The sequence below is a fragment of the Condylura cristata genome, unplaced genomic scaffold, assembly GCF_000260355.1.
Source record: "Condylura cristata isolate star-nosed mole 26May11 unplaced genomic scaffold, ConCri1.0 scaffold00003, whole genome shotgun sequence".
Classification (NCBI taxonomy): Eukaryota; Metazoa; Chordata; class Mammalia; order Eulipotyphla; family Talpidae; genus Condylura; species Condylura cristata.
This window is the reverse complement of record NW_004567104.1, coordinates 49,176,401-49,193,180: the sequence shown is the minus strand read 5'-3', so window position 1 is coordinate 49,193,180 and position 16,780 is coordinate 49,176,401. Positions and strand designations below refer to the sequence as shown.

Sequence of the window (16,780 nt, the reverse complement as noted above, 5' to 3'; positions counted from 1 at the left end):
CATTTGCTACCTTTAGAGAATGCTGAAACTGCTGAGTTGTATTTTCTCACAAAACAACTTAGAGAATGCTGAAACTGCTGAGTTGATGTTTTGTGTTTGTGTCAGTGAATATGCATTTCAGTTTAGCTTACTCTAACCACGCTTCTATTCACAGAGCATTCAGTTTTTACTATTTTCTGATTAGCTCAGGTCTATTGGGAACAATTCCTGTCTGAATATAATTGAGTTGCATTTAAAAACACTTCCTGCCAAAGTTTTATATTGAATCTTTGAAAACTCCCAAATGTGTGGACCTTTAAAATACTTTTTCATACAAATCAATATAACATGAAAGCATCAAACAGGAATAACTCCAAATTGCACACTGTCTGGGTTTTAAAAATGCAGCTAAAAAGTCACATTCTTTTAAGCTCTATTTCCTTTCTTCCTAAGTCCTTGTTTCTTGGGGTTTTTGTTTTGTTTTGTTTTGTTTTTTTTTTTTTATGAACTTCCTTGTTTCGAGCGGATTACTTGGGGGATTTCTTCATAGTATTTCCAGTCCAACTTGAAGAGAAAAGCAGCAGCAGAACACGCCCAATGAAATTGCCCCACTTCATTGTTCTGGCTGTGGTCCAACCTTGTGAAATAAGCTTTTCTGACAGGTATATGATAGCTGGATGGTAACAAGCAGACAAAGCCTTCTTGATTTACTCAGTATCTAATCTCTTATTATTTCCATCAGAGCAAATTTTCAGAACATTTTGCTTGTTTTTACTTACCCCAATAAAAACAAATGGATCTTGGCTGACACTCTAGTTCCATTCAGTCGCTAGAAAGTGTTTTTTCCTTCACAAGTAACTGTGACAGTCAGAATGACAATTCAGATGCTGTGTTCAGATGTGCAAGTTATTTTCCTTGTCAGAGGATGAAGAGGGAAAAATTGCATCTCAAGTTCAAGTCTGAGAGGGAATATTTTTATTCTGGTGGGTTTGAAGGCAACCTTAAACAATCAAAGAAAAGAAAATTAAGATAATGGGTTGTAGAAATTCATATCCATCATAAGATGTTGGCCAAGAAAAATATTGTTACAAAGCATGTTATGCAATATGTCACATTTGAGCACAGAACACCTCATATTACTAAGATTATTTTTATTCCTATGACTGAAGATTAATCACCAAGTTTAATTGTGAACTCAAAGTGTACAGGATCCATTATAGAGATTTTTCATGATTAGCAGATGGCTTTTTGTTTTCTCAGAGCAAAAAAGATTGTGGATTCTATGCATATTGTCATTGTCTTTTTCTTATCAAGTATTGACCTTCAGAAATCTCACTAGATTATATCTTGTCAAATAAAATCTTACAAAATTTCATTTAAAGTGATTTTAGTTTTCAAGGGGGCTATGATTAGGCCTCATTGTCTAGAGAGTCCAACCACTCTCCCCTGTGACTCCACCAAGATCATTTCTTTCCTTAATCTTTTTTAAGCCATTTGCACATGTAACTGGAAGTGTGGGTTTCTTTGAATGCTGATTCCCTGTTTTAGTTTGTAAATTATTCTAACTCAGAAAAGCAGCTAGATATTTCCTTGTATTAGATAATTTGGCTACACTGAATTTTAAAGTGATTACATTTATGGTTACTGTAAGTCATGCCTGGGGAATAGAAAAGCAAGTTTTAGTCAAATAGCAGTACAACTAAAGAACAGTAGAGAAAAGTACTTCTTTGTGGGACTCTGAACAGATGATCGTTTTTAAAATCCAGGAAGGTTTAATCTGATTTAATCTGAGCAATGGGATTCTTCTGTGCATAAATCAGAGAAGTAAAGTTATTGTAGAACATGCATTTGATGTGAGAAGTGGGTGCTACTACACGATGAGGCTACTTGATGCAGAGGACAGGCTCTGTGCTCTCCATCAGCGAGCTTGTGAGAGAGGTAGAGGGCTGCAGAAAGCCTTTCCAGCGCAGGACAGAAAGTGTCTCATTGAAATTGTTCAGCATTGGAGTAAATAAAATTACACTAAACATTTTGTTATTGTAGAATCGAGCCCAGCTTCTCAGTAACTAAGGTCTTGAGTTTTTAGTTTGTCTTATTAAAGACCTATTATATTTACTTAGGCCTATCATAAATGAAAAGTACAGAGTAAAAAGCATTTCTGAAAGATGTTCACAAAATGGTTATAATTTCTGTGTCAAAGAAGGAGATAATATATGGGAAAATCCATCTTTCAGACCATTAGTATAGTCTTTTTCTTTTGCTAATATACAAGTTCTATTTGGGGGACAAGTACAGATTGAGTCATTCAGATGTTGTGGAGGGGTGGGGTAAACTCATCTGTTGTTTACCTGATTGAGTTGTCTTTATATATTTATTCTCCACAAATTATCTGGACAGGAAACAAGTCCTGGGAAAAATTTAGGGCTTAATTCATCCAGATCTCAATTTCTCCAAGAGTAGGAACCACAATTTAATTATTAGAATTTGTAAACACAGTTTTGGTTCTGTATGTGCCCTGACAGAATGTTACTCTGAGAAATACTCGAAGCATTTGTAAGGTAGTCACAGGGAGGTGTTACTTCCCTAGGATTGATCATATCTGGGGTGAACCAGATTGCCCTATCTTATTTTGGTGGTGAAGACAAACCTGCAGTATCATCAAGCCTGATAGGTTGGTTTGGATAAAGACTAGTTCAGCCCTCAGTCCTTTGAAACAAAGATACTTTATGGCAAATGAGTATGTCTGTGAATTTAAAGTAATAGTTTTTGGTATGAAGACAGATTAAAAGTTAGTGGTGGCTACTATACATGTATCATCTGAAATATGCTTAATTTGTATTGTCAGTTTAAGATTTGACATTTCATTGCATTATAGTGAGATCTTGAAATATATCTTAAGCTCAACAATATCAACATAATTTAGCAAACTGGGAACACAAGTTGTGAACAAGACTGCTGGGAATCTGTTCTCATATGGCTTTTCTGATTCATACTGTGAGTTAAGATAATATTGGCATGTAGGACAAAGTACAATTTTTTGCAAGTTAAATGTGATTTGCTTTTTAGCATCATGTTTTATAAACCTTTAAAGTGAAAAAACTGCTAACCAGAATATGGGCTCTTATCAAGGAATTAGTGGCAGTTTGCCTGGACATGAAGAATTATTCTTACTCAGGGGGTTATTCCCGTGGTCTATCTGGCTTTACGTCCTTTTCCTAGTCGTTGCCACCAAAGTACTATGACAGAAACTTGCTAGGTAATGACTCCTTGTGGCAAAGAATCTCATGGTATTTTAATGCTCCAAATTCAGCATGGTTTCACTATAGGAAGTAATGTTGTACACAGTCTCTGGGGGGAATTGGTTCTCTCACCTCTGGTTTTGGGTGATCTTTTATAGCAAACCAGCAAGGTCAGGGCAGAATGACATAGCCAAGAAACAGTTCCTCAGAACTCAGGTTGTCAATGTTCTCAAAGGGAGGGCCCTTGGGGACATGAAAAAGGTGAGCATCAGCTGCTCACAGAGGCTTTGTTCTCTGTAACCAGCCTGAGCAAGAGAAAGGGTGATGCTGTGCATGGCTCATTCTGATGCAGCCTTTGCTCCAATGCAGGCCTGTCAGGATGGGGTGGACTGAGGGCCATGTTCTATCAAGGCTCTAGTGTACTGTGAAATATTTATAGGGCTCATTAATTTTTCCTTGTGTACTATAAATCCAAGGCCACTAGCATTGCAGATTAGTATATCTCTGGCCTAAAGGGAAATATCATTGAGATTACATGGATTTTTCTTGACAAAAAGAATTAAAATAGAAAGATAGTTGTATGTAAATTTAAGCTGCATATTTAAGGTGTTTTGGTGGTTAAAAGAAAAAAAAAAACCTACAAGCTGAAATTCAGAAGAGACATCCTCCTTTTCTGCACCATAAATCCTGCACTAATCCCATCATCATTACCTCCACCACCTGCTCCAGCGCTCTCAGGCACACTCTGCTCACTCACGGGAGTGCTCTCATGTGCTCCCCTCCTCCCTTTCATTAACTGCGGGTCAGGCAGAACCAGGGCGAACAAAGCCACACATCATACTAATCCAAACTGCCTTCACGTCTAGCACGAAATTGGCTTTTTCCCACCCATCCTAGCACTGGAGGCAGTAGCTGCTTGATGGGATGGCCCTGGTCACATTTTAGTAGAGAGGGGAGAGTTTCGGATTGAAAGATTTGTTTTCTGGGTTACTGTGCCCAGAATATTCTTCAAGAAATAGGTGAAAATGGTATTAAATAAAGGGTGATGTTCCAGGAAACACAAGTAAATAAATAATGTGAGTTTAAGGAGAATGTCATCCTTATGATAGATTCATTAAAAAGCAGTCTAATATTGTGCTTAACTTTTGTAAGGACATATAAAACTAAAGGTTTTATGTGCTTTGGGGATGATATGAAACAATTGTTTTCTATTTAATTGTTGTGTTGTTGTTGTAGCTCAAAGCATTCAATAAACCAGGATTCCAAGGTGAATGTGTGGATTTCACAAAAGAAATTTTGGATTTGACTTCATTCACACCATATTCTTTTAAAGTTCTTCGGGGTTGGTAAGTGTGATTATTGAGTATTTTCTACTGTTTATAATAACTACTTTTACACTTAATGAGATTTGACTTACATTATTTTTAAATACACAGTAAATTTTAAAATTACTGGTCATTGGCTGAAGTCTAACTTGTATTAAGAACCACTGGTACTATGTAGTGAGACCGGATGTAAATTAACCAACCTCAGCATTTTTGTAGTATTTTGTCTTGCAGTTTATCTTACTTGATTTCCTAAATATTTATATAATCAGTGTATGTTTTTGTAGAGTATAACAGAATGCTATTTTTAAAAGCTAGTAGTTTTGTGACACAATACATATTACTCCTGAGTTTAAAAATTGTTTTGAAAGTCTTTTGTGCACCCACTCTACAGATGAGGACAGTGCTGATTCAGAGTTAGGGTTTCCCAAGGTGATAACATCAAGTGCCAGGCTCTGGACTGCTTTGATTGATGTTCAAATCCTACATCCTTCCAACAGCAGCAACATACTAGATCTTGTGTGTGAAACCGCAGGAGATTCTCAAGACTAAAACACTTATTAACTTTTTTAAATTACAGTAAAACATACATAGCATAAAATACCATTTAACCACTTTTATGTGTATGGTTCAGTGGCATCTCTAGGTATCAAGATCTACCTACATCACTTCCTTTTTCAAGATTTCTTAGATTGTCGTTTTCCTTTCTCTCTGGAACCAGCACAGACTCTGAGTCCTGTTTAACACTTCAGGAATTCCATTCCCCTAATTATTTCCATCGTCTACCACAAACCAGTCACCTCTCAATTATTTGTCTCAAAACCCAGTTGACTTTTTCTCACCTACGTTCAGTCCCACAGTCAGTGATACCCATCGGATAAGCTCAAACTCCGCCCTTCCCAGGAGTTGCTGTCATCGAGCCTCACTTTCCGTAATGCACTCTCCATTCTGTCCTTCCACTTTCCCCGGTCTTGCCTCCTTTGCTTGCCAGAGCTCAGCAAACACTTCTGTAAAGGCCACGCAATCAATGCTGAGGCTGTGCAGGCCGTGCGGGCTCTGTGCTGGCCACTCTGCTGCAGTGACACTAAGGCAGCCACAGGCAGTACATAAGTGAATGGGCACGGCTGTTCCAGTGAGACTGTTGGTGGGCACCATGGACACTGAAACTGGAATTGTACGTACCTTCACATGTCAGTCTGCGTAATTTTGAAAAAATCATGTAAACATACAAAGCCACTGTTAGCTCATGAGTTGAACCGCAACAGCTAATGCCCAGATTTGCCCCCCAGTTTGCTGCCGTTTGCTCACCCCACCCCAAATCCACAACTATGGGTTTTGGGTAGGTCTGGCCAGCAGATTCTGTTTGCTTTAGGTCAGTCTTTATAGTTTTTGTAACACTATTTAAATTCAGGATACTTTTGCAGAACTTCTTTCACACCTTCTCTTTAAACATCAGAAGTCCTCAAGACGCTGGGGAAGCATTCGCCCTTGATAACAAATAGCTGGTATCCAGTACACTCTTCCGGTGTAACCGTAGGACAGGGCCCCAGTTCTTCTCACCTGGTGCATTGTCATTTGCATCACCCACTTGGCCTCCTGCAGGTACTTACACTCACCCCGCCTAGTACTAATCTGAATGTGACTTTAAGGTCAGTCTACCCCATTCCCAAAGTTAACCCAAAAACAAGCATTCTTTTTTTTTTTCCTCTTCCCATTTCGAACCGCTCTGTAACTGTTACTGTTTTTGTATTTACTAACAAAAAAAAACAAGTCTCAATATAAAATGTGTAAAGTAAGACACTGTAAGTTAAATAGGTTGTCTGCAGCTTTCTAGTGAAAAAGAAATATATATACCAATGACCTAGAATAATTTTATTACTGGTAGTTGGCTCTGGGTTTATTCCCCACTAAAATAAACTATTTTGCAAGGTATACTTTCATTTTCTTATAAAGAATTAAGGTTTTTCTGGAGGAAAATGTTTTAACACTGAAGTTTAAGGCAAATTAGTCATGTTATGTGTCACTTTATGTAAGAAATACACTTCATATTATACATAGATTATAATAATACATGTTTATTCAGATGTAAATATGTGCTTATATATAAGTAATTTACATAAAATATATCTATTTTATTTACATTGATGTATAGTTTATTAGAGTATTTAGTGGAAGAATACCAAAAGAACCATGATGATGGTTTTAAGAAAATTGGGGTGTTTGAGAGATTGGGATTAGAGTCTGTTTCCACCACTTTTTAGCTCTGTATCCTTGGGCATAGTGGATCCTCCCTCTCAACTATTTCCTCATCTATAAAGCAGGGATAGTAACATTCTTCAAAGGCTTCTAATAAGGACTAAATTAATAATGCACATAAAGGGTTTAATTCCATGCTAGAAACACTCGGCAAATGTTGGGCTATAAAACACTTACTGGCCCGCCCTGGTGGCACAACTGGTTAGGACGCAGCATTGCAAGCTGGCCTCAGCCACTTCAGTGCAAGTTCCATCCCCCGCCAAAGAGGTGACGCACATGGCGTGGCAGACCTCTCCTGACCTGCCCCCTGTTCCCCCAGCAGTGTACTTCATCAGTCTGCCTGTTCTACTCCCCACTCTGTCTCTGGTGAATCATCTCACTGCCCCTGCACCTCTGGCTTGTACCCAGTTTTGTATGAAGAAATAAATAAATCTTTTAAAAATAATAAGATACTACAAAGATAACATGACAGTAGGTTATGATGTCTGTGATCATTCAGAGTTAATTTGGTCCAGCTATAGTACAGCTTTAGTGATCTTAAAATAGTGGAACTGGAACATAAACACACCAAAATTGAAATAGTGACAGCAAATTCATTTGTCCTCTGGATTCTTCCTTTTTAATTGGCATACCTTAACTAAATGTTTGGTGAATGCTGTGTAGAAGAAAAGTCACTGTCAAGAGATTCTAGAGTTAATTTCTTTTCTAAAATCTCCATTAGCTATCAGATGTGCAGGTGGCAGATTTCATATTCCATTGTGTCATTTTAGGAGTCTTTAACTTCTGTACTCACCTAGACTGATGTAAGCTTGTCAACCCTTAGTTTCATTGCCTGTAAAAATAAGGACGTGCTTCTACCTCCTGCAGTTACTGAGGTCACGGTAAAATAATGTGTGCAGTACTGAGCCTGTGTTTGGCATGGGGGGAGCAGTCAGTAAACTAGAGTGGTAGTGGTAGCTGTCTCATTTTTTTTTTATGATTTATTTATTTATTGACACATAACTGGGGTACAGGCCAGAGGTGCAGGGGCAGTGAGGAGTTTCACCAGGGACAGAGTGGGGAGCAGAACAGGCAGATCGACGAAGGACACTGCTGAGGGAAGCAGTGGGCGGGTCAAGAGAGGTGTGTTGCGCCATGTGGATCACTTCCTGGGCGGGTGGGGATCGAACTCATGCTGAAGTGGCTTTAGCTTCTTTGTGCTGTGCTTTAACCTGCTGCGCCACCAGGGAGGGCCCGTAACTATTTCTTTTTAAAGTGATGCTGGGTGTTTTGTGCTGGTCAGTACCACACATTTATGTCGTCCTGTTACCCTACATCCCACTGCATGATGTGCCTACGTGGACAGTAATGCACTTTTGACTGAGTATCTCACTGATTGTTTTTCTAGCTGGCTCCTGTATTACCAAGAAGAAGGTTCTGATAATCAGTGTGTATTAGAAGAAGGCCTCTATGCTGATCTTACTTCCTGTGGCTGCCCAGCATCTAGAGTCACATCCCTCAAGCCCATTGACCACGTAAGTTCTTTGATGTTGGTACTACTTGTCCAGCTTCATTACCACAAGGGATTATGTGAATTTGGGAGAAATGGTGTAAGGGAAAATAGAAAAGTTTGAAGTATTTACTTGTGTGTTGTAAAACTGAAATTCACTCATGAAATCCAAGCAAAATGTAAGATTGAATTTTCTTTTTTCTTCAAGCAGAAATGGTGAAACTCAGGAATTAGAGTAGCACAAACCCTGGCTTAAATCTCAATTTGATACTTTAGTTAAAGTTATTATTTTAGATAAGTCATATTACTTACCTAAATTGTCTGTTGTCTTACTTAGGGTTGCAGTGTTATCCAAGGCAAGGACTGCCACTGTATTAATTTCAGACTTTGTTTGGGGGGAACTAGGGTTTTCCTGCCTGTTGTCTGCATAATTGTCTGGGGTGCCTTAGAGACAGAGGTTTCTTGAGTAAATGGTTTCTTTCCATCGAGTTTACTCAGAACTTTAAATGTGAGAAAGCCAACATCACTACCTGAGGCATCAGTTTTGAGCTTCCAGCTATTAGGCCTACACAGAGGAAGCATTGAGAATCTGGGATCTGTTCAAGGTATCTAGTTAGTTATAATGATACCCTAGGGGCATATTTGGTCACAGCTGAGATTTACACAGAGGTGGCTTGGAGATAGGAGTGACTCAGATCTCTTAGCCAGAGCTCACACCAGGGATGACAGCCATACTCAGGATCTTTGATCCCAACCTAGGCCATGTAGTTTTATTTCATTAGGCATTCCTGGAGAGAGTATTCTTGGTATTGTGCTAATAATAGTCTTGGCTGAGAAACAAGAACAGAAATAGAGTTCTTGGTCTCTCTCAGTGACCTCTTAAAACACCAACTTGGAAAGACTAAGTGACTACTGATGTCACCTGTCTTCTGGGAGGAAGCTAGGTTTAAAAAAAGAAGAAGAATGTGGCCCAGTCAACCTCTCCAAGTATCGATAAGGCTAAAACAGGAATTGGAAAATGGTTTGCATTTATTGGGGAGGGAATTTCCTTAGCAACTTTCAGTGGTCAAACCAGTGTGTATAGGGACATGGCATTAACTCTATAAGCAAATTATATAGTCCTAAATGATGAAAATACCACCTTGAGGAGTTTTGTAGGACTTCTAACTCACTGAGATAAGCCAAATAAATGTCTCTGGAGGCATTTTAATAACACAGTAATGAGTACTGAAGTATTTACTGAGTATTGAAGAGCAATTTTTTTTAACCTCTGTGATTAAAAAATGAATAATTCAAACTGGAATTTAGAGAAAGTAGGAGACACTGTTAGGTAAGCTGTAATGTTCCTGTCTTGGCCCTAAGGAATCCAGAGTATCAGGAAGCAATCTCTTATGAGGAACTTGAGAGCTATAACCTCTTCACTCTAAGAACTGACTAAAGAGTGGATATAAGAGCAACACATTAGGTGTCATAATGCCTTTATGTGCTACTGTAAATCTTGGGAAGTCTGTCAGTATTTAACCAGCAAGTTTTGTGTCTTAAAATGGAAGGAATAGGTGAGATTGGGCATCCAAGACCGACCAGGAGACTGACCATGAAAAGGCTGCAACAGGTGCTATTTCTTTGGTGAAGGTCCTGAAGGAGACCTGGTGTGTGAAAAGATCAATCTTGCTATTTGTTGTCAGTCAATTATAATGACTAGAATCCTTGAGAATTCTGTCCTAGGAATTTTTCTGTCTCTCTGGAAGAACATACGAAGCTGAATTACTCATTTGGTTATTATGAGATTAGTTTCCCTCCAAAACAGAATTTTCCTACTCATAGGGTTTCAGCTGCTCATGTTCTCCAGATTCTGGGTCTTTTCCTAGAAAATCCAATCTCTTCTGCATTCCTATTGCCCCTACTGAGCTCTTAGTTAGCAAAAGATCCATGCCTTTCTATAGATCTGTTAACATCACTTTCTGTGCCACAATCACTGTGATTCTGGGTTCAACCCAAGAAATGTTTCTGTCCAGTTAAATAAACTTTACATGTATATGAGCTAATCCTTTGAATTTACTTTTATTCATTAAAACTGCAGAATTTAAAGCCTGTTGTTTGTAGCTGGCATTCCCAGAAGTATTGTGATGATGTGTTTAAGGGTCATAATGGAGTCCTATGATTTCATTTTCATACAATATCATCATATTTTGCAAATGACAGTTTGCTCCAGGCTGATTTCTCTGTGTAGATATACATTATATTCCAGAGGTCGATGGATACATAAATGTATAGTTATACTACAGGGAAAGGAAAGGAGCTGGGGACAGTTTATTGTCCTGCTTCTCATAAATGTGATCTTGGGCAAATCATAGAATTTATTTTGAGCTCATTAATTCATCCATTTTTTTTTAAAGATTTATTTATTTGTGTATACAGAACTGGGGTACAGGCCAGAGGCTTAGGGGCAGCGAGAGGCTTCACCAGAGACAGAGCGGGGAACAGAACAGGCAGATCGACGAAGTACACTGCTGAGGGGAGCAGCAGGCGGGTCAGGAGAGGTCTGCCACGCCATGTGGTCACCTCCGGGGCAGGCGGGGATCGAACTCATGCGGAAGCGGCTTTAGATTCTCAGTGCTGTGCTTTAAACCGCTGTGCCACCAGGGAGGGCCCAATTCATCCATTTTTTAGAAATTTTCAGAAGCAGGTATTTTCAAATATGTCCTAGCCTCCAATTTTGGTGCAAATAAGTATCCAGGGCATATTTTTCTAATTGGAAATGAAAAAGAATGTATCCAATCTTAGGACTTACATAGACTAAAAAAGTAAGATAGCATATTAATTTTCAATTAATTCCTGCCATTAAAGTGCCCAGCCATCGGGACAGGAACTGGAAACAAGTAGTATATTTAGGTAAAATATTTGCAGCCCTGGTCTAATAGTGTGGGGGGTAACCTGCTTTTACTATGTTTCTAAGGAAGAAGTCTGTTCACTGCTTTTATAGTACTCTCCATGGTGGTTCAGCATAAAAGTTTAGCCTCCTTTTAAGTCATTCCAATCTTGGCAGTTATAAGTAGCAAAGCAAAAGAAACAAAAAGAGACTATAGAAAAACTTCAAATGAGATGATGATGTGATGATATAAATGATCTTAAAAGCTAGAATAAGAATTGGCAAGACAGTGTTTCATTCTGTACAAAAGTACTGAATAAGGGGCACAGCTATAAATAGAAGATTGTAAATAGTTCCACAGAATAATAGGAAATAATGAGTTTATGTAATGTAGAAGAGTTCTGTTGCTATAAACTTTTCATCTGAATCCATGTACATATAATAATATTGACTATTGAGTTACCTTTTTAAAATGAAGACAATCAAAAACTCACAGTAAGCATCAACCTCCTAAGTGAGACATTTGAAGGACATTTCCTTTCATTTGTTTAAATTATACATTGAAGTACATAGTTTACATAGTTGCATTTTGGGAAGCATCTCCTTTTTAAAATTAGGCAGAAGACAAAGGACTCAGCTAGCTCCACTTCTATTCAGGATTAAGTATTACTGATTAAGTAGTAAGTGATTTAACCATTTTTTATTTATTTATTTTTAAAGATTTATTTATTTGTGCATACAGAACTGGGGTACAGGCCAGAGGCTCAGGGGCGGCAAGAGGCTTCAACAGAGACAGAGTGGGGAGCAGAACAGGCAGTTCAACAAAGTACACTGCTGAGGGGAGCATCGGGGGGAGGGGGCAGGTGGGAATCGAACTCATGCAGAAGTGGCTTTAGCTTCTCAGTGCTGTGCTTTAACCCGCTGCGCCACCATGGAGGGCCACCATTTTTTTTTTTTAAAGATTTATTTGTGCATACAGAACTGGGGTACAGGCCAGAGATGCGGAGGGCGAGAGGATTCACCAGAGACAGAGTGGGGAGCAGAACAGGCAGATCAAGGAAGTACACTGCTGAGGGGAGCAGCGGGCGGGTCAGGAGAGGTCTGCCGCGCCATGTGGATCTCCTCTGGGGCAGGCGGGGATCGAACTCATGCGGAAGTGGCTTTAGCTTCTTAGTGCTGTGCCTTAACCTGCTGTGCCACCAGGGAGGGCCTAGTTTAACCATTTTTAATAAGATTAAAATCAAGACAAGTATAAACAAAATTGTCAAGAGCACTTAAATAGATGAATTATAGGACAAATAGGAATTTTTTTAAGTTGCTAGATATAATCTACAATTAAACTATACGATACTTACAATAAATAAGGCAAGGCAAGTGAATCTTTTATGGGGAAATTTATAAAAAAATTTATTGGAGAATATAAAAGATGGACAGGTAATAGGTGAAAAAGACTCAATACTGTAAAGACGTGGTCTTCCCTAAATTAATACAGTTTGAGGCAAAATACAGATGATTTTCTTTTGACTATTTTTAGGGCATTGGGGTGGGGTGGGAAAATATGACAAACTACCCTAAAACTAAATTGGAAAAATCTAGGTCCAGAATTGGCAAGGTAAATTTTTAGAACAGGCAACCTCACTTCTGCTAAGTGTGTATCGTTTTATTCAGCAGTTATAATGAAGCCCACAGGTACTGATTCAAGGAGAAACAAATACAATATGGAATAGTATAGCATAAAGACTGACCTATCAGACTGAAAAAGTCATAACATATCTTTTTATATGTTTTCAAACAAAAAATGCATCATGACTTTTCCTACAACCCAAATCATAGCTGATGGAATTTGGAAAGTGACAGAAATAGCATTAAAATAAGTGAGGCTATTATGAAATTTAGCCTTGTTTCATTCTAAATAAATAAGTTCCAGATGGGTTACTGGCAACCTAATGTGAAAACAAACTTTAAGATGCAGAAAAAGTGTAGCAAACTATCCTAATGAGACAGTAATTGTATGGGTAAACAGAAACCATATAAGCCAGTAATAAAAAGGCAAAAGGCCAAGCTATTGTGTTATAACAAATTAATACAAACACAGTTGCTTAAAACAACAAAATTACCTTACAGCTTTGGAGGTCAAAAATCTCAAATGAGTTTAACTTGGATAAAGTATTTGGCAGAAAGCTTTCTTGATTAAAAAGGAGAAGAAAGGAGGGAAGGGTAGCAAACTTCAAACTATAGAATAACACCAAAATGATTAAAACAGCATAGTGCTGGGACAAAAACAGATACACAAACCAATGGAATCAAACTGAGATCCAGAAATAAAACCGTATTTAGTCAACTAATCTCTGACAGAGAAGCAAAGAATATACAGTGGAACAAGGACAGTGTCTTCAACAAATGGGGCTTGGTATTTAGGCCGTCACATACAAAAGAATGAAACTGGAGTATGTTAAACCATACAAAAATCAACTAAAAATGGATAAAAGATGTGAGACCTGAAGCCATAAAATATATAGAAGAAAACAGGGAAACATTGACATAAACTCAAGAAGCATCTTTAAAAACTCAGAAGCAAGGAAAATAAAGGAGAATATAAACGTCTAGAACTATATCAAACTAAAAAGCCTCTGTACAGCAAAAGAGTCAATAACCAACACAGAGGCGCCTCACACAGAGGAGGAAAACTGTTATTGAAGATCTACGAAGAGCTCACACAATTCAGCAAAGACAACCCAATTAAAACCTGGGCAGAACTAAATAGACACTTCTCAAAAGAAGAAATGCAAATCACCAACAGACATACGAGAAACCAACAGACATACGAGAAAATGTTCATCATCATTTGTTATCAGGGAAATTCAAATCAGAACCATGAGGTACCACCTCATAACTATGAGACTGGTCGATACTGAAAAAACTAGAAACAGGTTCTGGTGATGATATTGAGAAAAAGCCACCCTCTCACACTGCTGGTAGGAACACAGGCTGCCCAGCCACTGTGGGAAAGCCATGTAAAGGTTCCTTAAAACACTAAAACTGGATCAACTATATGACCCAGCATTTGCATTCCTGGGGATCTACTCAAAGGATACAAATCACTAATTCAAAAGGAAACCTGCACCCATGTCTATTGCAGCAAAGTTTACAGTAGTCAAGGTATGGAAACAACTTAAATAGCACCCCACCCCACAGATTGGTGGCAACCTGTATCGAACTGGGTGAGATTACGCTAAGCAAAATAAGACAGAAGGAAAAAGTATTGGCCAGTTTCACTTACATGAGGAATATAAAGAAAGCAAACAAAGGATACGGAAAAACTTGAAAGCTACACATAGACCTGAGACAGACAGCAAGGGAGGATGTGGAGGGGGAAGGGTCAGAACAGAGGAAGGAAGAGCAGAAGGGACGGACTGTGGGGAGAGATCACAGGTGCTTGGTGGTAGGAAAACTGTGACTGTGACCACCAGCCTGAGGGGAGAAGTAATTTTCCAAAAATTAACAATGTAAGAAAGAAGTACTACATTTAAATTTTTTAGTTAAAAAAAAATTTTAAACTAAAATATAGAAAGGTGTTTGGCAGAATTGCATACCTTCTGGGAAGCACTAGAGGAGGATCTGTTTCCTCACCTTTTCCAGCTCCTAGAGACCCCCAGTATTGCTTGGTTTATGACCCTCTTGCATCTTCAAAGTGCATCCTCTGTTCTTCCTCCGTTTCTGACCTCCACTGAGGATGCTTATGATTACGTTGGCTCTATCTGGATAATCCAGGCTGAAATCCCCATCTCAGGATTCATAGCTTTTAATCACATCTGCAGAGTTCCAGTAACCAGGGATCAAGGTGTAGACTCATGTGTGTATGTGTGTTTGCAGGAGGGAGGGGGGTGCTTTGTGTGTGAAGCGAGAAGTTACTAACTTGCTTCTGAACTTGCCTACAATAATGATCGTGGTTATCAGGACCCCCCTTCTGGTATTTCCTGATGAACTCAAACTGACAAAGTTTGCTCATATTTCAAGCTGCCAGCTATCACTACAGCTTAGAAAGTCTCCACATACAAATGGTGTAAAACCTGCCATTCCTACTGCTGGGGACTCAGCCTTTGGAAGCCGTCCCACTGAGCCTGCCGGTGTGATGAGAAACCTGCCTTCTGGTTTCTCTCAGAAATTGCTGTAGCATTTGTAGGAAAACCACGTCAGTCTGTCACCCAAAGCCACAGACTAGGAGAATATATTTATAGCCCTTACATAAAAATAACTCTTTAAAATTAACTGAGAAAAATTTTTTTTTTTTTTTAATTTAGAGGTTTGCTTTTTTGAGAGAGGATAAATGGGCAGTTCACAGAAGGGAGAAAAACAGCTAAGGACATACCTCACTAGTGATCAAGTGAATGCAGGTCAAACCAAGAAGCGCATAATACTGCATTATTTTACATGGTTTGTTTTACTGGGGGAAGGTGAGGATTCAGAGCAGTGGAAGGAGTGTCCCGTACATGGGGTTTGGGGTCTAACATACTTGCTGAGGCACTGGTGAAAAAAACAAGTTGTGGAACTCATTCCTACAAGGTGCACAGTACAGTGAGTGAAGTTGAGCTATGCGTATTACTGCTAACATGTCACACTAAGATACATTTCTGTGAGATTTAAAAGACACTGATGATTAGTAAAGTATAAAATCACAAGCAAGAAGGATTCACAACCTCAGTGGGATGGCTACCCCTAGAGAAGGGGTGTGTTCAAATTCAGGTGGACTCATATTCTTTATAACATTTCATTCCAGTACAGAAAAGTGTATTGCTTTGAGGAGTTGGATACATTTTGAAATGTAACTCTTAAAAAAGGAAAAAATTAAAAGACCGGTTGGAAAGGTGAATCCATAGTTAACTTTTTTTTTTTTTTAACTATGTTTCACTTAATAATCATGGCGGTAAGTGATATTGTTAGCTTGGGGTGTGCAGTACCACTGTTCTCAGTGGCTGATGGCATGAGAGTTTTAGAATAAAAGTATTATACTTAGAGCCAATTAACATAATCCTGAGGCACTGTCAACACCTTTTTCATATAAGCCATGATTTGAAACACAAAGAACTAGACATGCCAAAGTGCAAGTCTATGTGGTTGTTAAAATGTCAGAAGTTAGTAGTTAGATTTCCAACTTTTATCCAATGATACAGATGTTTTTATCCAGTTATACAGAAGATGTGTTGATGTGAATCGCTGCTAGCAGTGCTTGCGCAGGCTTATTGGCCCTTCAGAGGCAGACGGTGACATATTTGTTAAGCCGCTGGGTAGGTGAGAATGGATGAGCGAGAGGAAGTCAGTGCTTGAGATAACCTCATGTCCACCACTCACAAATAGTCTGCATTGTAAATCACTGGTATGGAGGATATTTTGGAACCCTAATGTAGGGGTAAAGAACTTAACTTGGGAGCCATACTGTGTAGACTCAGTGCTAGCTGTCTCACTCACTGTGTGGGACTCATGCCTTGATTCTTTATCTGTGAAATAGGGATAATGATAGCACCCCATCAATGGGGTGAATACAGTCCTAGAATCCCTAGCCTATGTTGAGATTTAGGATTTACACAGTCCAGTAATATGGTTCATTTATGACATTTTGAAAAAG

The 16,780-nt window shown here is 38.8% G+C and overlaps 1 protein-coding gene across 1 annotated transcript in view; it reads left to right on the top strand.

The window, feature by feature from the left end:
* The window catches only part of CRYBG3 (beta-gamma crystallin domain containing 3), a 99,054-nt gene that overhangs the window by 70,605 nt on the left and 11,669 nt on the right, over positions 1-16,780 (top strand). Inside the window, exons 16-17 of the mRNA XM_004675271.2 lie at positions 4,455-4,564; positions 8,187-8,313. Coding sequence (XP_004675328.1) covers positions 4,455-4,564; positions 8,187-8,313 — 237 coding nt within the window. The remainder of the gene's footprint in view (positions 1-4,454; positions 4,565-8,186; positions 8,314-16,780) is intronic.